Source organism: Lepisosteus platostomus, chromosome 2 (assembly GCF_059453375.1).
Source record: "Lepisosteus platostomus isolate fLepPlt1 chromosome 2, fLepPlt1.hap1, whole genome shotgun sequence".
NCBI classification, from domain to species: Eukaryota; Metazoa; Chordata; class Actinopteri; order Semionotiformes; family Lepisosteidae; genus Lepisosteus; species Lepisosteus platostomus.
Genome location: NC_142612.1, coordinates 64,285,518 through 64,307,132, shown reverse-complemented (window position 1 = coordinate 64,307,132; position 21,615 = coordinate 64,285,518). Strand labels below are relative to the sequence as shown.

Here is a 21,615-nt window from a genome sequence, read left to right as displayed (position 1 = left end):
CAGATTTCTGGGTAAGCAACGACCTGGTGAAATCTGAACCTTTGCCACAGGCCTTGGGGTTGTACATCATTTTCAAAGGCCTGCTGGTTTTGTTGTCCTTCCAGGACTAAGACAGGGGAGTGCTGTGACAGACTGATTAAAAAACTGGAGCTGCTGAGTTCCTGGGTCACTGTAAGATTTTAGTCATCTGAAGTACACCAAATTAGCATGAAAATGGTTCTTACAAAAAACAGAATAACCTCCATGTCCTACTCCTAAACAAGTCCTTCTCAACCAAGACACTCTCCGAGTCATGCAAGGAGAAATCTGAAAAGATCTTTCGGTTTTTGCTGTTAAATCCTTCATAATGCTGCTGGCATCTCCCTGCAACAAAAGTCAAATGTAACAGAAATGCCTGCACATACCAAACCTGGTGAAAACATCCAATGCTCACTTCCAACAGTGAACAGCTTTTTTCAGTTATATCGGAAAATCCCCTCTTGTTCAAGCGTCTGAAAACTTTCCACTCCTTTTCAGTGTTATGGGAGAAAACTGCACCAAATGTGCTTTTTTATAAATACTTATAGTGGTCAACAAATAAAAATGCTCTCTAATAAACATGGGCAAATTGGATAAATCAGGATTTTATGTTCCAAAGCTCTAGTCTCACTGGGGGCTGTGGATTTCATGTTACCTCATTGATTCAGTGATTTAAACAAGTGTTTAATTGAGTTTCCCAGATAGGTTTCAGATAGGTGGTGATTTAAAGACCTTGTGAAGCTGGCAAGACCCCAGCCCCACCAGAACCTGGAATTCCATTCTCTTAGCAAGACGTCCAGTGGTCACACGTCGAAGAACCTGCCTCCGCACCCTGGAAAGTTCATGATCAATGTCCAACAGACCCAGAAGGGCAGAATGTAAAGAATCACTCACTTTTCCAGGGTAACGATGACTTCCCTGGTAAACTGCAGATTCCCAGAAACATCCATTCAGGGCACTAATGGCACATTTGCAGTACTGCTTAACCTCCCAAGTCACTCTAATGTACAATCATGCCATACATGGCTCATCTATTCAATAGTTTATTGATAGTATCCAGGTTCTGGCTGTCAACCCTGCACCACACAGGTGCCAAGGCTTCTGCACCTCATCAGAGACACCACAGCAGAGCTAACCCGTGGTCTACCTCAGAGAATTACAAAGAACTAGAGGCAAAATCAGGAAAAAAAGCAAGAATCAAACATCAGACACTCTGTCCAAAACAGAAATAAGGCCAAGCCACTGCCATCTTAACCAAGATACAAGATGTGAGCCCAGTTTGTAACAGATACTGTATCTCGAGAAACCCAGTAAAATGAAACTGCAGGTGTAAAAGAAAGCCATGGAAAATCAGCCCCACAATTGATAGTGAAACCCCTGCTTGTCTAAGACAGCCCCAGTCTACGGGCACACAGACACACCCCTCGAGGAAGTGCTCTCTACTGCAGCTTCTCAGCACATCAGATCTGCGTAGAAGCAGACAGCTCCTTCAGAAAGAAACACTGCAGACACCGCTTGATTTGGACCAGTCCTTTTATTGTATGTACACAACCACAGCACATTACACCCGTGATGGATACAGCATCTGCAAGAGAAGGAAAGGGATTAACAGTGACAGTGCAGTGTGACGCCGCAGGTCTTGGAGCTACATGGGGGAAGTACAGCTGTCAAGCAGGAAGAAGACGGCTGCCTGCGACAGGTGAGCTGCATGTTGGTCAAATGCTTTAGCAAACAAAGTGTCCGATTACTGTAAATTACAGCTGCTTAACCAACAGCCCATGCAATCCATTTTAATAATATACTCATCTCCAAACACGTCCCTAATTGATTATTTAAAAGATTAAGATAACAACAGTGGAGTTCGCCAGAAAGGCTGGAAAAATTTAAAGCAAAAATCTACACTTCTTCCTCAATCACCCTGTGTTATAGTGGTATTACCGGGAAGAGGTGGGTGCATGGAAAAGGACAGGCAGAATAGGGGAAAATCTGAGTCTGATGTCATTTCAGATGGGCAACAGAATGACAACACAAAGCTAAGGAGCGATGAAGGAGGCTGACCAGTTTATAAGTGACCACAGCTTTGGAAGGAGGGATGAAGAGGGTGTCGTTCACCCTCCCTCCAGTAGCTCACCCAGTGGTAGTAATGATGAAGAGGCGAGAGACAGACGCGAGGAAGAGCAGAGCAAAGGCTGGACACTCACCACTCTGATCCTGTGCCCAATGGCCTTGGCGGGCAGGTTGCTGCTGAACTTGGCGCGGATCATGCCGCTGTTTCCGTGAGCGCGCATCACCTTGCCCCAGATCACGCGTGTCTTGCTGGGCTTGCCGCCAGGAGTCACTGTGTTCCTTGAGACAGAGGGAGAGCGAGAGAGGCCTCAGTCAAACAGCAATTATTCAGGCAGCTCCAAAACTGCAGAGATATCTTCTAACACGTAATGAAAACGAGCACAGACATAATCGAGCAAACGTGACCCCCGCAAACACAAAACTAAATAAACAACAACTCTTTAATTTGAATGAGCGACGGAGGGTGTATGATGGGATCTGAAGACAGTGACAGGAAAGAGAGAAGAGCTGTGAGGGACAGCGAGAAGGCTAATGTCAATCTTGATAAAAAAGGCATCTGTTTCTAAGCAAAGGATAATCTGATAACAAGGGAACAAAAGCCAACCCACCACTAAATGCGGCCACACATCCCCTAACTAACGGTCTTTGACAGAAATGATTTTATTCTTTATTTGAAAGCTGCTCTTCCTTCAGTGCTGCCTGTAATACAGTCATATTCAATACATCACAATTCTGTATGACACAGGGCTATAAACAAAAACAAGAACCATATTTTAAGCACAAGAGGAAAAACGCAGTTTGCAAGGGAAACTGCACTGACACACAAACACATTCAATGAAAAATTTAGTACTGGCCCTGTCTATGAAACAATGGTAAGTACCTCATTAAATGTTAAGTGCATAATTATACATCCCTTATATGTCAAGAACACCTATTCTTTTAATATTTAATACCTTTTTTGCAATAACAAGTGGCAGGCGAGATGATCAAGTGCCTGCAGGTACAGAGACAAGACAGTTCTACATGCAGATGTGTATTACCGAGCTGCTAGCAGTGTGCCACGTGTGTAAATAAGTTTAACCTTCTCCAATTATTAAACACATCATACAGATAAAAAAAATCTTAACACTGTTCCAGCTGTGCCTTGTTTGAACCATGCCAGCTCAATCCTCCTGAAACAGACACCAGACACAAAATCTGTGTTTGCTGCTGCACTTAGAGGGCCAGCAGGACTTGGCAGCACATCCACTTCCAAGTCCAGCAGCAAAAGAACAAATATGGACGATGCCATAAACTATAGAGCACAGCAGCACCATAAATGTGCTTGGTTTTTCAGAACAGATCTCTAAACAAAGAAGCACGTTTCCTGTTACCAAATCCCTAAACCTTACCGTCCACTAACTGGATTCAATAACTGAAACTGGAAATCTGCCTGCTTAAAGAAAATGAGATAGAGCACTAAAGCAGCTGGGTGAGGTCTTCTATATACAACATATATACACACATGAGGACTTCCCACTACCCACTAGTAAATGTGGACCCAGGTTGGGGAACTGGCTTAAGAGAGCTTGTCAGCTTCTCTCTGCAACACTGAAATGGCATACCAAGAAGAAACTTCACAGGCACACCCAGTTTAACACTGGTGCGCCGGCAGCGTCGGACTCACTTCTTGGCCTTGTAGACGTAGGCGCAGCGCTTGCCCAGGTAGAACTCGGTCTCCTCGCGCGTGTACACACCCTCGATCTTCAGCAGCGCCGTGTGCTCGCGCTGGTTCCGGAGGCCTCGCTTGTACCCTGTGAAGATCGCCTTGCACCACAGTCTGGGGGGGGAAAGAGACCAAGAGCTCTTGTCAGAAGACAATCACAGCCCCAACAAGAGACTGTCCACCCTGCAGCACGATCCACACTCTTCATTGCCCCTTGCAGACACTGCATATTTTTGTAATTTTATTAGATAGGATCACGGTTTTGATACAAACTAGGTATCTTAAGTGAAGAGCCAACTGGCAGAGATCATTACTGACTGCAGGTAAAAAAGACAGCACTCTGATCCACGTCAGGTTTTTAACTGCAGGCTCCTATACAAGTGGGAAAGAGATGCTTATCGCACAGCACTGCTGAAGGATAAGCAATCTAGGAACTGAAGACTGAACCTGAAATCACTGCACTGCATTGCAGTGGCCAAGCTAGGGACACCAGAATCACTTACCGAAGGAGTAATTAGCAGCCAAAGGCTCCCACTTGGATATTAAACTTCACATCTACTTTCTTCAAATACTTGAATCTGTACTGCACTTTTCATCCTAATTTCCATATAGCAGGGGATCTATTTCATCCATCAACTGAGAGACAGCTGCAACTTTCTGCAACCCCACCTCACTGTAGATCAGGTGGAGAAGTGAGAAGAGCATGTGGAAGTTAAAAATCACTGAAATGCATCACACCGGGTAATACAGGCAATCACTCAATTCAGAACTGAGCTCCGCTTGTGTGTAAAATAGCCTGCTGTGTTAAAGGGTATATCCCGAGGAATAAAGCACATTGGAGAAGTGTTAGTTTAAACCAGAGATAACCCACCAGTTTGCCACAGCACAGTACTGATCAAACACAAACCCTTCTGCTTCCAAAAAGAACAGATTCTGTTCCTGTAACACTCCCACTGCAGGGAGGTCGATTTTTTAAATTTATTATTCAGCATTGCTCACCAATACAAAGGCAGCTCCAAGAATACCTGATTAGTGAGAAACAAAGGACTCACCTTCCTGGCATTGTGAAGCTTGAGTATTCAGTCACAGCCAAGCCTGGAGATGGACAGGGAGCACATAATCAGCACACAATAAAATCATGTTTGTCTAAAACACAAGGAGCTATACACAGATGACCACTTCTAGGTACGAAAGTTACTTTGGGGGAAAAAACAACACAACCCAGCTAAGAGAGATGGACCACGGCTGAGGATTTTAGCTCTACATCACGGTAACGCACACTGTATCAATAGTGACAGCTCCTGTGGGAAATAGCAAAGGACATCCGTTTTCTTTGAACACGTACACATTTGCACGAGGAACTACTATCTACACGAAACACATGTAATTCATTTCGAAAGACACTCATGCTGAAGGTTCATGGTCCGGGCAACACTGTGCACTTTCACGATTCTACCTATCTGAGCTGTGAGGGACATGTAACTGCTGGGAAAAACTGCAACAAGTTCAGCCACGATATTACATTAAAAGGGCCTGACCGCCACAGTTCCGGTTAGACACAATCAGAAGCAAATAAGGTGTCGGACTCGGCAGTCGAGAAACGAGAATTCATACATACACCCAAAACAGCAGCAACCGGGGACGTATATGATTTCGGGGTACAAACACCGTGTATATGACTACACACTGCATAATAGCTCCCACCATTAACACTCACTGACCATACAGCAAAACTTCAGTCAGTAAGGCAGAAATGAATAAAGCCATCATTTTATAAGAAAGATAAATGGTTTCCAATTTTAAAAATCACACCAGGGTTTTGACAGTTACAGGGCTCGGAGACATTCTTGTATTTTTAAATGGGAATCTAATGGATAAAATTGAGTTTGAACGGCCGAGGCTCAGCTCCTGCGAAGCCGGGGCATTTTACATTTCACCCGAGGGATTCCAAGCTAAATCCACTGAGTATCTCGGCCATCTTCAGCTCAAAGGCTACAGCACTGGTAAAACAAGCCGTATAAGACTCACGGCTGTTTAAGATAAGTAATATTATAGTTACTATACTTTTAAAAACTATTTAAAAACCGGTTGATTCTAAACGCTGTTTATCTCTCTCACCTGTACTGATATCCAAGATGGAGGAAAAAGGGGGGTCCTTAGGGCATGCTGGGAAATCAACACCATCGTCGCACGAGTCGTGACTGAAACAGCGCCTGACTAGAAACGTGCTTTTAAAAGAAGTACACTAGTTTCTTAAAAACATTTTTTCTTTTCAAAAAATCTCAGAAAATATTTAAGTTCCATATGTCCAAAACTAAGCATTCGCTTTGCGTTTACAATTTGTTGTAACAGGCATGTTTATAGACTAGCCTTTTTACTTCGCTTCCTTGCATTTGTTCCTCAGAAACAAAATAAAGTTTCTTGTCCACTAAAATAAACTAAACATAAAGCTTCAAGTATATAATTGTATTTACTAATTTAACATGAACAAAAAAAGGTACATGCAACTGTTAAGCTTGCTCACCACGGTTGTGCGGTTGCCATGGTGATCGGTGTCAACATCGAGCAATTTTCACGGGTTGGAAAAGTAACCTGACTGAAATGGTGATTAATCTTTGCGACAGTATTATTATTTTGTCTTTGAAGTGTTAGGAAAGTTATTGATCAGCAGTTACAGACATCTATTTTAACATATTGGATCGATTCATTTCAATTTTCTTGCAGCAGAATTTTGATTTTGAGATTGGTAGAAATTGGTAACCTATTTGAAAGTGTTAAAAGACTCTATTTGAAGTCGCTAATGGGGAATAGGAAGTATCTATTGGAGCTGCAATGCTTACTGACCTTTCCAGCGTGCACACTGTTAATATTAAAACTTTGATTAGATTCCGGTTTTTAGTGCCGAGTGGGCTTTAGACTCGACTCCCTGAGACAAACTGTACTGTCAGTTACATTGATATTGACTTTGTCAGTCACACCGACTGTACAGTATTAACGTACAATATCATTCAATCTGAGTTTAAAGTGCGTAAGTGACAACATTATTGAAGCAACCTGCATAATTGTACAATCTGCACACAGATCATTTGTACTAAGTTCTCATTTGCATTTGCAGTGCACACGATGTCTCTCCAGTCGTATGTGGAGCAAATCCGGCTGTGCACGGTTCTAGAAGACGGCGCAGATCAACTGGCCGTGCTGGGTCACATCATGCCTGCCACGTACGAGGGGCGGCCTGACGCTGACTTGGTACTCTCTCACCCACAAGTTTGTATCTGTCTCAATGTGTCATGTCTGTCAATGTGTCTCTCGATGTGTTTTCCTTTCTGACATGTTGTCTTCGTGTACTAATATATGTCTCAGAACCCTTAATACTGTCCGTTGTGTGAGTCTCTCAGATTATGCTGGGTCAGGTGTCTCAGTTTCTCTCTCTAGCTTTATGTTGTTCACGTCTGTGGCGAAGAAGACATGTTATTCTAAATTCTAGTTTATACTTATACCAGCCACTGCTAAATAAATACAATTATATTTTATTCAGGAAATCCACAGAGAGGAAGATTTTAAAAGGCCTTGTTGAATTTTGCAGTGGATGTGAAGGGTTTACGAGTGTTTTATGCCCCTTTATGCAAACTGAAAGTTCAGTTTTTGAATAAAAGTTGAGAATCAGTCATTTTCAATATAGACATATTTAGATCTACGTGAGTTTGGAGGGCAGCCAGGGTTGAGGACAGGAGGTGCAGGTCAAGAGGTGTGTGGGACAGAGGGAATCATGGGTAGAAATGATGGAGGAGCAGGAAGTGGATGCTACATTGTCTACAGACCAGAGTGAGACCCATCTTTTCGTGGTTTAATCTGTCAGATTATGTGTGTGTGTTCAAGTGTCTTTGTGTCTAGGTGTCTCAGTGTGTTTGTCTATCGGATTGTGTCTGCTCACTTTGGGCAGGTGTTGCAGCAGCAGGGGCAGAGCTGTATTTCACGGAGATGATGTAATTGCAGTTGCAGGAGAGGGCAAAGCTGGCACAGGTCACGGGGGCGCTGCAGAGGACCCAGGTGGAGCTGAGCCGCATGCTTGAGCACAACCCCCTGACCCCCGAGCACCTGGTCAAGGTGCAAAGAGACAGGTCAGTTTTGCAGTGAATGGGCTCTCTCTCTCCTGCTGTCTTACTATCTCTCTACTTCCTCTCAATTTCTGGCTCTCTAGCTCTGCAAAAATCCTGCATGCGTTACGGAATTGCATATAACCATAATCCACTGACCTACTCCTCTGTGGAGCATTCCTATAGATCAAAAGTCTGAAAGATACAAATAAAAAATACATATGATACAAAGTTGAAATGGCAATTTATTTTTGACCCTTCCCAATCTGTTACTGACAGTTGTTGATCAATGTGGCACACACCATTTGATATGCTCTCTATCCCATCTAGATGTGCTGTTTGCAAGCTCTCTAGTGCCTTACAGGAGCATTGGCACTGATTGAACGAACATTATGACTCTCATTGATGGTGCTGTAGGGTCTCCTGCTCGGCCAGCTCAAACCCACCGAATGCTACTGGCATCTAGCATGCTGGGAATCCAGGCATCGAAGAAGATCATGATCCTAGCCCGAATTGTATTGGATACACGACTTAATCTATGATTCAGAATGGTGTTTTTACAATTAAACCAATTGTGAGATGAAATTAAAGTTAAATTTAAACATTGGACAATCGAATCTCTTTGCTTCTCTTTCCCTTTTCTTTCCTTACTCTAATTGTCTGTCCTTCTCCATCTCACTCCTCTCTCTGCCTTTTGCTCTGTGTCCCTCTTTCTCCTCTCTCTGTCTTTCTGTTCCTGTCTCAGGCAGTTTGCAGCACAGGTGATCTCCGACGTCCTGGCTGAGCTGCAGGAAAAGGGCACATTCCAGAGCTTGCTTTTGGCTGTCCAAGCGGAAAAAGAGAGGAAGGCACACCTCCACGACATCATAGTCAGGTCAGCCTCTCAGTTCTAGTCTTCAGAAAGTTTTGGTCTCAGTACCAGGCAAAGTGGACATCGGACATTGACAATGACTTTGTGTGGGCGTGTCTGCATGCGCTTTTTGGCAGGGAAGAGGAGGGCAGACGCAGAACCAGAGCTCTGCAGAGACAACTTTTGGATATCCGCAAAGAGAAAGAGCTTGAGCTGCAGGTATAAAAACACATTCCAATGAGTGACACACACTATTGCAGTATAATAACTCAAACATGCCCTTGCAAGGATGTACCATATTATAGTGTAATAACATGGGCATGCCATCATTACATACAGTAATAGCTATGCTTTATAACTTATCTGCTCTGTGTCTGACATGTCTCTCTCTCCTCACCCCTCACCCCCAGAAGCGGGAGGAGATGATCGCCCACATGAAGGACCAGCTGCAGGAGATGAAGGCCAAAACCGGGCTGGAGGGGAAGTATGTGAAGAGCAGCGCGGAGCTGCAGGTGTACCAGGGCCAGAAGCTCAATGGACACGCTGAGCAGCAACTGCAGGAGCAGATCCAGGTCTGCGCACAGTGCGTGTGGGTCTTGGTGTGTGCATGTATCAGTCTGTCTGGGAATGTATTTGTCAGTGCGTCGGTCAGTAGATTAATACAGTCACTGCCCCAACAGATCCGGTAGCAGCCAATCACGATGTGTTCTTATCCGAACACAGTGAAGGAGTCAGAAAAAAGACCAACACAGTGCTGAAATACAAAGTCATTGTCAAACAGACAGTAACCCCCTTTGTTCTGGTGTTAGCGGCTGCAGGATAAGATTGACCAGGAGACCCGCGTTCACATTGAGATGGAGAGCTTCCTGAAGGAACACCAGAGCGTGAGTGTCCTGTGTCTTTATACAGTGCCTTCCATGCTCACTCACACCGACTACTGCATTAGTCCCTGTCTCCTAGCTGATCTTTTCCACGTTCTTGAAGTCCTTTCCTCCAGAGCTAACCCCCAGTCTCACAGAGGAGCTTGCATACCCAGACACTGCAGTCCTTCTTAGTGAATGAAACTACAACCTCACAAGACATATGTGATGACATAAAGAAACAACAGTTTTTGCTGTAACCTTGATACCTTTTCACGCTAAAAACAAGTGTTTTTGACACTTGGAACGTCCTGATTGGACTATACAGGATGAATGAGTCCCGAGTCTCCACACGGATTGTCTGTGAATTTGAAGATGAGTGCTGGACAGATCTTTGGTTTGAAAGCTTATTGATGAAACAGTCAAGAGTTGGGTGCTGACAAGCTGCACTGTGTATGAAGCAATAAGAATGGATTTTCTGTGAACGTGCCAGTGCAGCTGAATGGCAGGTTAAAGTATGATGTGAGGCTGCACTGGGCATATTCTGGTGTGCCTTGCAGAGACTGGAGGAGAAGCTAGAGGTGTGGATGGAGCGGTACGAGAGAGACATAGAGGCCAAACAGCAGGAGCTCAACCTGCTGAAAAGCAACAAGACCAGCAACCTGACCCGCCTGCAGGAGCTCGCCAAGCAGGTATACACTACATACATACTACACACTGTAGATGTAGAAGCTACATACAGCACTGTACATACTGTAGATGTAGACTGGATACCCTATAGAAACACTACACACTAGAAAAACACTACATACTTCACATTAAACATTCAGTCTTCACCACATGCTGTCTATATACAAATTACACAAAAATACAGCAAAAGAGAAACACAGAACACTATTCACACCACTATAAACTGCAGATACACATGACACGCTGTAAATATACACACTAATATCTACACAATATATTCACAAAACCTGAGGCAGGAGTTCAGCAAATCCTATAACTCTCCTGCAGAGTTTGAAGAGTTTGAAGGAGTCCTACAGGGCTACTGCAGTAAACCATGAAGATGTCAAGCCCTGAACACCACTTCTGGGTTGTTTTGAAAGGAGTTCACACTGGAAGCACCTTGACTATACAGTGTAGACACTGTGCACACTGACCTGGCTGTGTGTGTGTCAGTACAGGGAGTGTGAGCAAGTGGTGATCGAGGACCGTGTGGAGAAAGAGAAAGCTCGGAAACAGAGGGAGCAAGAGGAGACGGAGCACAGGGCTGCAGTCAAGGTTGGTGCACATTTCACACCCCCTTTCACCTTAATACCACACAAGGTAACAGCACTCTCTGAAAACAGTAATACCACTGTGATTAAATTAATACTTCACTGATCACATTAATAGCACTGTGATTAAACTGATCTCACTCTGTATTCTTACCCAATACTTTTATTACTGTCTCCCTAGGTATCCGTATCTGTCTTTCGAATACCTCTCTCTCTAGGTACAGTATTAACATGCTTCCTTCTCTATATGAATGCCACTCTGCAGATCCAGTCGTGGTGGCGTGGCACGCTGGTGCGGCGGGGTCTGGGCCCCTTCCAGAAGGGCAAAAAGGGGAAGGGCAAGGAGAAGGGTGGAGGCAAGAAGAAGAGAAAGAAGAAGTGAGGAGGACAACGAGGACAAGGACTAAGGAGACGCCAGGCATGCCCACTCTGGTTTATCTCACTCCTGGGGAGGATGTGTGTGTGGGGGGGGGGGGGGACATAAAGCACTGCTGTTCACTGAGAGTCAAAATTAAAACTGCACCAATACATCTTCATTTCCCTGGTCTGTGTGTGTGGGAAGATGCTCACTGATTGCAGTGCACAATGTGTCATATTAAGCCCTGAATTGCCTGGATAAGAAAAAAACTGCAAATAGGCGAATTCCCAGATTTACTGGATGTTTGTTACTGCTGCTGGCACACACCTGTATTATAATTGGGAAGCCAGGTACATCAGCAGAATTCACAGGATATGTAATTCAAGAAGTACAAGAAGAACTGCAAGCAAAGTTCACAAAATATTAAGACCAAGAAAAAGGCTGGAGGCATTCATCGCATTGGGGGCTAAAATAGTTTTTTCAGCACTATAACAGCAAGAAACAATGAAGTAAGAAGTGATTTGGGATACTTTATGGAAAGCAAATTGTAAAGAACAACATTCCTGGAAAATGTTCTAAATTATATGTACTTTTAATATTCATGATCTGTATTCTGGCATTATGAGTAAAGTACTTCTTTTGGTGAAAAAGATGACAAATGATACCAAATTGGAAGAGATTAGTAAACACTGCTGAAGATGCAAATGCAATTTAAAATGACTTGACAAAATCTGGATCTTGGCAAACACCTGGCATATGACATTTAATGTAGATGAGTGCAGTGTCACAAGCAATTAATGAAGGAAAATAAAAATAAAAGCTCCTTTCATTTACATAGTGCTTTTCATGCCAAAGGATCTTGTAATGCTTTACAGAAAGGCTAAAAAAGCAATAGAATGTTAGCAAGGTGAAAGTGCCCTTTTTTAACTGGGGATATTGCATTGCAATTGTAAGGTGCACTAGTAATACATAATTTAAGAATATTTTTGTAGAATTTAGTCACTATTACACTTAAAAGATAGTGCTGCTCCTGAATCAGAGAAGAATGATCAAATACATTCCCAGGCTCAATGGAATGTTCCAGAGAACTCAATTTTTTTATCATGAAAATAGAAGACCATAAGGGAGTGATTCATGCATTAAATACTCTCCATGGCATTACCCACGATACCCAGCCATGATGTCAATATAGCTAATCCAGGTCTTAACTTTGATATGTTCTAATGATGTAAACATTAGTTCTCATGATAACTGTGTGATTAGGTATGAATGTGACAGACAGACTGACACTGTCAGTGCACCTAGCGAGAGGAAGATCAGCTTCAGAGGTCACAGTCTGATGTGGGCTTGTAACACAGCAGGATGCTGGAGGGTCAGATCTCCAGAACCTGAAAGAAAGCATCACAGGACAAACCTCTACATAGGCTTGGAAAACTTATTTTATTTCTTTTTAAATTACACTGAATATTAATTTCAAAAGTCATAAAAATGTTTTCGACTGGTTATATACTTATGTTTTTTTTTCTCTAAATTCTAAAAAAACTCAAAATGACCAAAGGGGATTTTAAAATAACATAATATATATAATAAGCAGTACATACTTGTAAACGTATGGAATGTATTTATTTACTGTACAGAGTCACGCAGGGGACGAGCCCTGCACCAGGGACATCGCATGATCACCAACCTCACACCCAGATTAGCTAAAACAGCTGAAAATACCTATACAGGAAGAAAATAACATTTAGAACAATAATAGGAAGAGATGACAGCTGTAACATCCCTTTTTAAAAACCCTGCCAATTAAAAAGGTAATAGAAATGGTTAAAAACCATAATTCTTGCAAAATTTAAACACTTGAAAAGCCTTGCTCTGCCTGGACAGCGGTGTTCCCATTAACACAGAAGAACCTGGGTGGGGTGGGGTGGAGCACACATGATCTGTGAGTTACACATGCATGATTCCCAACATGTATGTGGTTGAGCCACAAACACAAAAAAGCCCATTTGTGTAACTGGCCATTCCTCCCAGGTCATTCACAAGTCCTGCCTGTCTTGTGCACAGCGAACGAACTTAGACTAGAAAGTAAACACCGTTTCAATGATAAAAATTGCCAACAATTTGCTGTAAACTTTTGGTTGCAGCCTTGACATGGCAACAAAGTGAGAAAGTCAGCCTGTTGCAGTAATGTCTGTGGAGACAAGTCAGCATATGGGTCAGTAACAAGTTTCATCTGAACAGCCAGCACATGCACATACTGTACGCTGATCTCATCTTCATGCTGTCACGTGTCAGATCTATAACAGCTCTGTAAACATTCATTCATTTTTTTTAAATGAAGAAAGTTTCTATACATTGCATATTCATAATTGAAAACCAGAGTTCTCTTTAAAGACAGAACTCTGTCTTTAACTTTAAAGACAAGTCTCGCTTATCTGGTTTCCACTAGTCAGAACAAAGTGAGTCTGGTTCGGACTTTGGGACACCTCAGGCAGCCCTGAGGTCCTACAGGGTTCCCCACATGCAAACATGCAACCACCCTGAGACCCCCCACCTGAGAGTGGGTGGTGACAGTCACTAGGTATCCTAAAGGACTCCCTTTAGTAAGTCTTGAATCAACACATCTTAGAGCTGGGGAGAAGATGGCTGCCCTGTGCTCTTGCAACAACAGCAGGCTAGAAGTGCACCTACTGACACTGGTTCAGGATTTCAAATGAATATAAAAACCAGTTTAAGTGCTCCCTGTATTTTTCCCTTCATCTCCAGGGATTGTCTGATCCTGATTTCACTCCCTGGAGCTGGGGGACAACCTAATGCCAAGATCAGGAAGGAAAAATGAAAGCTTGATCTTAAAAAAATAACAGTGCTGGATTTGCTTTGTGTTTCAAACAGTGAGCTCTGTGCAGAAGTCTATATCCCCCTCTCACCCCAGGGTTACCTAGCTGGGTAAGGGGGGGAAAACCCAGCAGGTACAAACCTTTGCAAAGCAAGGGAGCATGGTCATTAGGAAAGGCTGGCTTCCTTTTTAAATGCAGCCACCATTAGTATCATGAGCTGCAGCAGTAACTGTTCAATGCAGTGGTCACTCCATAGTGCTGCCGTTATTGCAAAGTACTAACCTTCCCCTGTGGTCCTGCACCTCTGTAGCTCCTAAAGAAGCTAGGGTCTGTGCAGTGATGTAACCCCATCGTTGTGTCAGTCCTGCAATAGTGTCTTTAGTTCTATGTGAAGGGTTACTTGCTGGCTGAGCGTGAGAACTGCAGCTCATCTCAAAAGCTAGCGAGCTCACAGCTAGCAGCAGAGGGAACTACATGAATGTAATAGAATACAAAAACCCTAGAATATAAAGAATACCCACCAACCCATATCCCCTACAACACACAGGGCACTGATCACTAGAAAATACTTTAGAATAATGTTAATCTTAATAAAATACAAAAAACAACAGTGCCAAAAGTCATCCTTGAGGGAGAGAGTGGGGGAGGGAGCAGAGAGATGTGGTGTAAATATAAAGATAAAACCGTATTGTAAAGGGACTAACTGGGCCTCCCTCCCTTCTGTTCTCTCACCCTCACTCTCCTTATACAGTTCCATCTCCGTTAGCATCTGTCTGTCCACCCTGGCGCAGGTCACACAGGCAAGAGTGGAGCCTCCACATCCCCTCTGTCACTCAGCGGGAGGTGCCAGGCAATCCCCCCATCTGCTGTACCTCTCTGGCTGTGTAGCTGCAGGACCAGAGACTCTGCAGGGTGGTGGGGCAGCAAGGGTGTGCCGTTAGGGGAATTTGGTGCCTCTCTGTTCCAGTCTTGGGGGTGTCAGTGTGAGCCCGGCGGAAGTGAGGGGGGGGTGTGTTGCCGTCAGTCTCTCTAGGTTCATGAGTTGGGCTGATCGGGGTCGGCAGGGAGGAAGTCCTAGATGGGAGAGGTGGGGGGATGTTTCGGGGGGGCCAGCTCCAACAATGCTTGGACTGTTCCAGCCACCTGGGCCAGACCACGCTCCTCCAGGATGTGCAGTGGCAGACACAGCTGGGCCTACAGACAGACACAGGAGGGACAGACCCACACAAAACAGGCAGAGAAACAGGGGCACACATGGGAAACACAACACAGGAGCACGGGCACACGCAGAGAAGGACAGACGCAGACAGATGCACAGGGTGATGGGATGGGGGTAGGGAACAAAAATTAAACAGAAAAAAAAAACAAAATGCCAGGTCAATGGATAAATAAAAGTTAAAACAACAATAACAAAAGTTGCAAAAAGTGAATCAACTAATGGAAATGAAAGAAATTATATGGAAAAAGAGGAAGGAGTAGGGGTGAAGCCAGCTGCTCAGCCCTGAGCCACTTCAGGGTCCTCATGTCAGATGAGGCCAGGCCATCACTCAGCCCATATAATACTGGTTGTGATTTCTAACTGGAGCCCCAACCCATCACTACGTGCATCATGTTCAAATACAGGCCTACAATCCTATTACAGGGGGCTGAAGTAGAGGTGCAGTAGAACAATTGGAAACAAATAAACAGCACAGTAATTCTGTTTTGGTAGATTTCCTAACTGCTCTATAGGATAGGTCTGAGTTTAAGTCTGTGCCCAGAGCTTAGGGTGGCAGTCTAGGGTTAGCATAAAGAAAGAAGAATGCAGGAAGAGGGATGGAAAAAACAGCAGGAGTGAAGAGAAATCAAGTCAGTGTCACAAACCAGAATTCAGCCAGGCAGAGTTTGAGAGGTCAGAGAGCCTGTAGGCATTGTGTTTATGAACTGCATCAGTGCTGGACCCCTAACAGTATGTGAAAAACAGATGCTGCGAGAATCAGATTTGATTTGATTTTTTTATTTTTATTTTTTTAGGAAAAAGGGCAGAGCCCTGGGAAGAGAGACTGTTAGGTAAACCTTACACAGGAGAAGAGGCACATAGTAGAGAACCAGAGGCACACAGACAGATGGACAGGTCAAGATTATGACAAGCATAAACAGAACAAGCAGTCAGTGACACAGAGGGAAAGGGTATGTAAGCCTATTTAATCCATTTACCTCCCTCTGTTTTTCACACACACACTGCAACACTGTTTCACTGGACCTGTCTGACACACTCTCGCTTGCAGCGCAATCAAACTCATTCCCTGATTTCTTCATTTAGTTAAAAAAAACGCTACACATCATAACTGTGAAGATATGTTGCACATTCTATAGCAGGCATACTGTGAGCACACCAGTGTGTTAGTGGAATCAACGTGTGCACAGAGTCAAAGCTTGGGAGTCATATAAGCAGTGTGCAGTGGTCAAGGGGCATTGGGGACTGTCAGCTCTCTGCTGGTCAGGGTCTGACCCCCTGTATCACTGTGGAGAGGAAGGGCAGAAGAGAGCTGGTTGGTGGTCAGGTTTGAGGCAGCTAGCAGGGCCTCTTCTCTGAACAACTTTCTGAACGCCCAAAAGGAGAAGTACCAGTACAACATGCACCTGCAGGACTTCTCACTCACAGAGAATCACAAGAAGAAATAAAGAAATAAAACTGAACAGGTCTTCGCAGAAGAATCCACACTGGTATTTGCTCCAGCATAAAAAATCTGTTGGAGAGCAGCTGACCTTCTTTGAGAAAACACTGCCAGTCCTCTGTGCACAGCAGTGTCCTGAACTGACCGGCACCCCAGCTGCATTTACACACGATAAGGCACAGGGGGCAGCAGGGAGCGGGTGACAGGGGCCACAGGGAGAACACTACTTGTGAAAAGTCTCCACACACCAAAGCCAGGGATAGAGGCCTGGGAAATATTACTATTTCCATCATCCTTCTTAGGGAAAATAGTGATAACAGTCAACGAGAAGATCTGCCACTTCAAAACAAACACTCCCAAAATTAGTGCAATTCTCTTATTTTCGAGAACACTTCCAAAACTGCTTTTTTGTAAAACACCAGCCTTCCTCTTTGAATGTCTGTCAGGCACAAGATGCACAAGGCTGAGTTTCCAGACACTTGTGTGTGCAGCAAAGCAGTCTGCCCAGAGGTCTGGAAGAGGGTTTGTGACTAGATGCTGCTCTTTGCATCACAGTACTCTTTCCAGCTCGCAAAACATCACCCAGTCTAGTCCCACAGATGGAGTCTCCAAAGAGCTAGAGGCTAGCAAAAGATTCAGCAAGTGCAGGCAGGTCAAATAATTCACACCACATGTCAATGGCATCAGTGCCCTTCTATAAATCTTTCTGAAACCTTGTCTTGAACAAGAATGGGAAAGGAGTGTTTAAATACTGTCACCCTGATGGTGCTGGTTGCTGCGACTGCTGGGGGTCAGGGTTCACCATAATAGTGACAAGAGGAGAGACAGAGAAGAGTGACAGCAGAGGTCCCGTCAAAGCACAGTCCAACTTGTGGTGGGGGCTACAGGGTTGCCTTTTCAGGATGGGACAGGCTGTAGTGTAGGCCAGGCAGAGTTCACGGGAGAATGCAGATGTGCACAGGGGTTGAATGGGGGCGTTTTCAGTATGGTATATGTGTGATGTGTCTTTGTGTGGTGGTTTGAAAGACAATCTAATACAGTATATCTAAGGTGCATAAAACTGGAATGGGTGCACAGCTGTTTGTGCAAATAGAGGTGTCTGCATTAGGCGCAGTGCTATACAAATATGTTTATCTCTCCCCACAAGTCTAATTTGTTGTGCTTGTAACAGATCCTGTCTGAGGACATGATACTAGGATGCCGTGTGCTCAGTGCACAGGGAAACAGTCTCATAGAAGGAGTCTTGGGGACACATTTTCATGTTTGCCTGTATCGGCACTCTGTAACTGAATGAGGGTCAGGAGGTCCACACACTACTTGTGAAAGTCCAAGAAGACATTAGGATGGAATAAAACAAGTGAGAGTGAATGCTATATGCCCATGAATGCCCTCTGCTTTAAAACTTCAGGCTGCGATGGGTCATACACAAGCTATGTGTTATGCTTGAGAAAAATCCCTTACTTTCCAGCCTGTGTCTGTGTGTCCACCTGCTGGGCAGGAATGATGCATGATTGGCTTTTGTGCTTTGTGCTTGCCTGATTTCTAGACAAGTAAGAATGTGTGTGTGCGCAACCGCGCATATCGTGCGCATATACCGTGTGACAGAGCACAGTGCGTGCCAGTTCAGAAGCGTGGCACCAGGTGGCAGTAGAGGGCACACAGCAGCGACATGACGGAGAGGTAGAAGAGGGCAAAGCAGGCCAGCTGGCCAGGGGGGGCTGCTGAGGGGGGTGTGCTGAGAGACAGAAGAGCCTCTAGTGTATGATACACGCAGCCCCCCTCACCTCCCAACACTGCACCCACCGAGCACAGTTGTTCCTGGCCCACGGAGGAAGGAGAGAGAGAGTGGGTGTGAGAGAACAGGAATGGAAGGGAGAAATGGGATGAGAGATGGAATATTCACACGTGTCGGTAGGGATGATGAAGAATGACAATTTGGAAAAGATGGGAGAGGATGAAGAGGAGGAGAGATAAGAGTGGCAGAATCAGACAAAATCAGGGCAGCAGAGAAAACACAGGGACGGGTAAGAGGGGAAAAAAGTGAGAGAGGGTCCAGGACAGACAGCAGAGCAGAGAGGGTGAGACAGTGAGAGGGAGGAACGGAGAAAGACAGAGCAGGTGAGATGGAGAATGAAGTAAAAAGGAGGAGGAAGAAAAGGGGTTAGAGAAGGGGAGAGAGAAAGAGAGAAAGCCTGTTAGTAGCATACAGCAGGCCACGGTTAATACAAGAAATCTCTATATTCACTACAACTACAAGAGTCAAACAGTGTTGGTATACAGACCTGTCACATACACGTACACACTCAATCAACATATTTCATTTCAGAGCTTCGCAAGTCTGGATGTGTACTACAGAATCAACAACTGCCTGACAACAGGACCTTAACTGTAATGTCTGTGTTCATCAGTCTCAGTGCCTGTCAGTCAGGCAGTGTGTTCGCCAGTTTCAGTGTCTGTCAGTCAGATCAAGCGTGAATCTGTCAGTCAGCTATCAGTCAGGAGGTGTGTCCGTTTCGTCAGCCAGGAGAGCATCTGTTCCTCTTTGCCCTTACCTGTGGCACTCCAATCCTCCGACACGCTTCTAAGAAGTTTTCGACGTTCCGCCGACACTTCGCCATTGTCAGTTTGGGCTGCAGAGTCAGAGACAGGCATTTTGACAAGGTTACACAGAGGCTGGCAAAGACAAAGCAGGTGGAGAGACAGGGCAAGATGTGTAGAGGTAGAGAGCAGGAGATGGTCACAGCGAAGAGCCAGAAAAACTGATGAGATGACAGAAAGAGAGGTCAGCTGACAGAGGAAACTGACCACATACTTCCAGAATGACAGACTTGCACAGATGTTACTGGTGGACAAAGGCATGAACAGGTAGAAATGGAGACAAACAGATGTATGAGCAAATGACACTAGCTGGCAAGAAAGACAGAACTGATACACAGCCTGTTAGAAGGGCTGAAATGGACAGAAAGACTCTTAAGGAGACAGAAGTACTGACCACAGCAGGCGAGGGCACGTGGATACTGGGCACAGAACGAGGCCGGACATGGTTGGCCAGGTGGCAGAGCACCACGCCGTCCGTCAATGCTGCCCCCAGGTCGCTGGGCAGTGACACCTTCAGCCGGGACTCGATGCTCTGGGGGACACAACACAGCTGTGAGAGGGTATCTCTACAGTTCTGTGCACAACCGTGGGATTGGCCATCAGGCACATACTTGAGCTGCATCACCCACCACACCAGAGCCGCCCAGGCCAATTCTGCAGCAGGCTTGCAGATGGCAAAGCTGAGGCTAATGTGTGGAGTGATGACGTAGTGGGAGCAACAGCACCATTTTTAATTTAAAACAAAAATTTAAGGTCTCTTACAACCAATGTTAACATGGTCAAGGTATTAAATATGCATTATTTTAACCTACTAGTTTAGTTGGAGTACTTTAACGAATGCACAGTTCAGAGGGGATGCTTTCTTGGACTTACAGAAGAGCAGTGATTGAGCTGTTTCTAAGATCAAAACTGTAAATACCCAATTTAATTTCATCTACAGCAACTACTATTTCTACGGTGACCAAATTATCTTAACATGAAAGGTCATGCTGAGGACTGTAACTTTTATTTTCTCACTCATACAAACCTCACCTATTATCATCCCATCACTGCAGCTTTCACGGGTGATCACAAGCAGAAGAAAAACAAACGTTTAAATCTTAAGAGGACAGAGTCATGATCAGAACAGTCTGAGCGGAACGGAGAAACACACCTTGCGCAGCTGCTCCACTAGCTCAGCCTCCTCCCCCTGCGCAGCACTGCTGGGAGGGCTCACGCCGCCTGACTCTGGCCTGGCGGCCGCGGACCCTGCAGCTGGGAGCGAGACAGAGAGAGACGCTCAGACTTGGAGCCTCCGAGAGACCCTACACGACACACAAATTCAATTCCTGCTCTACACAGACATCCAGGCTGCAGTGTCTTATGCCATCAGAAAATGGTACAAAATAAATATACATTTATATATTTGGTCAGAAATCTTTAGTGTTATCCTGCCTATTGCGCAATACACAAATGAGGTTTGAGGTGCATTCAGTCAGCAGGACTACACACAAAGGGACAAGCGCTCAGCACAGACGCTGTTCACAGAAGTCTACCAAATCACTGTAAGCAAAAAGTGAAGCAAAAAAAAACACTTGATGCACACAGAGCTGAATTAGGCCAACACCCACATAAAAGTAACCCAAATTACTCCTGTTTAAAACCAAGAACTCAATCTCAAGAGTCCTCTCGGATAGCAGGCCCTGAAGCTCACTGCAGCCTGTCACAGCCTGAGGGACACAGTGAGACCCTCTACACAGACAAATCCCAGGGGTTAAACATGTCACGTCTGAGAGACAATGAGAAACTCCACGCAGAGACATCCCTGGGGTTCAAAGTGTCATAGTCTGAAGGACACAGTGAGGGCTCTGCAAACATGACACAGAGACACCTCTGTGGTTCATACTCAATGTTAAAGGTTACTGCTGGTAATACATTTTTATTTTACATATTACTACAGAATATTGTTGATTCTTCTGTCATTGCTATTATATCCTTACTTTGTATTTGCCTATTTGCTCTGGCATGTAATTTTGTATTTTATTGTCTGCTTTATTGTTATAATGAACAAATCTCTTTAACACTTTTATGTACAGTGCCTTGCGAAAGTATTCGGCCCCCTTGAACTTTTCAACCTTTTGCCACATTTCAGGCTTCAAACATAAAGATATAAATTTTTTATTTTATGTGAAGAATCACCAACAAGTGGGACACAATTGTGAAGTGGAACGAAATCTATTGGATTTTTGAAACTTTTTTAACTAATAAAAAAATGACAAGTGGGGCGTGCAAAATTATTCGGCCCCTT

The 21,615-nt window shown here is 44.5% G+C and overlaps 3 protein-coding genes across 14 annotated transcripts in view; 1 reads left to right on the top strand and 2 right to left on the bottom strand.

Moving 5' to 3' along the window:
• Positions 1 to 1,533: 1,533 nt before the first annotated feature.
• Positions 1,534 to 6,350, bottom strand: rpl35a (ribosomal protein L35a). Its single transcript, XM_088612736.1, has 6 exons — positions 6,316 to 6,350; positions 5,910 to 6,019; positions 4,844 to 4,886; positions 3,753 to 3,905; positions 2,220 to 2,364; positions 1,534 to 1,603 (listed from the first exon to the last, which is right to left on the bottom strand). Exons 1-6 carry the CDS (start codon positions 6,333 to 6,335, stop codon positions 1,580 to 1,582), a joined length of 495 nt encoding a protein of 164 aa, XP_088468862.1. The 5' UTR covers positions 6,336 to 6,350; the 3' UTR covers positions 1,534 to 1,579.
• On the top strand, positions 6,261 to 11,414 carry drc9 (dynein regulatory complex subunit 9). Of its 2 annotated transcripts, XM_088612721.1 has the most exons (10): positions 6,261 to 6,395; positions 6,907 to 7,058; positions 7,788 to 7,912; positions 8,634 to 8,762; positions 8,876 to 8,957; positions 9,149 to 9,310; positions 9,548 to 9,622; positions 10,159 to 10,290; positions 10,781 to 10,882; positions 11,144 to 11,414. In XM_088612721.1, exons 2-10 carry the CDS (start codon positions 6,915 to 6,917, stop codon positions 11,258 to 11,260), a joined length of 1,068 nt encoding a protein of 355 aa, XP_088468847.1. In that variant the 5' UTR covers positions 6,261 to 6,395; positions 6,907 to 6,914; the 3' UTR covers positions 11,261 to 11,414. The 2 variants fall into 2 exon arrangements, with proteins under 2 accessions (XP_088468847.1, XP_088468852.1); XM_088612726.1 differs by lacking the exon at positions 6,261 to 6,395 and having other exon boundaries at positions 6,907 to 7,040.
• A 1,243-nt stretch (positions 11,415 to 12,657) lies between these two features.
• Positions 12,658 to 21,615, bottom strand: part of lrch3 (leucine-rich repeats and calponin homology (CH) domain containing 3) — a 37,912-nt gene continuing 28,954 nt past the window's right edge. For 10 of the 11 annotated variants that reach the window (XM_088612644.1, XM_088612678.1, XM_088612653.1 and 7 more), the window contains 4 exons: positions 20,482 to 20,582; positions 19,723 to 19,860; positions 19,283 to 19,360; positions 18,085 to 18,548 (listed from right to left, as the gene is read on the bottom strand). In XM_088612644.1, coding sequence (XP_088468770.1) covers positions 18,354 to 18,548; positions 19,283 to 19,360; positions 19,723 to 19,860; positions 20,482 to 20,582 — 512 coding nt within the window. In that variant the 3' untranslated portion in view covers positions 18,085 to 18,353. Of the gene's footprint in view, positions 15,268 to 18,084; positions 18,549 to 19,282; positions 19,361 to 19,722; positions 19,861 to 20,481; positions 20,583 to 21,615 lie in introns of those variants that run through there. The other variant, XM_088612658.1, reaches the window with a different exon arrangement.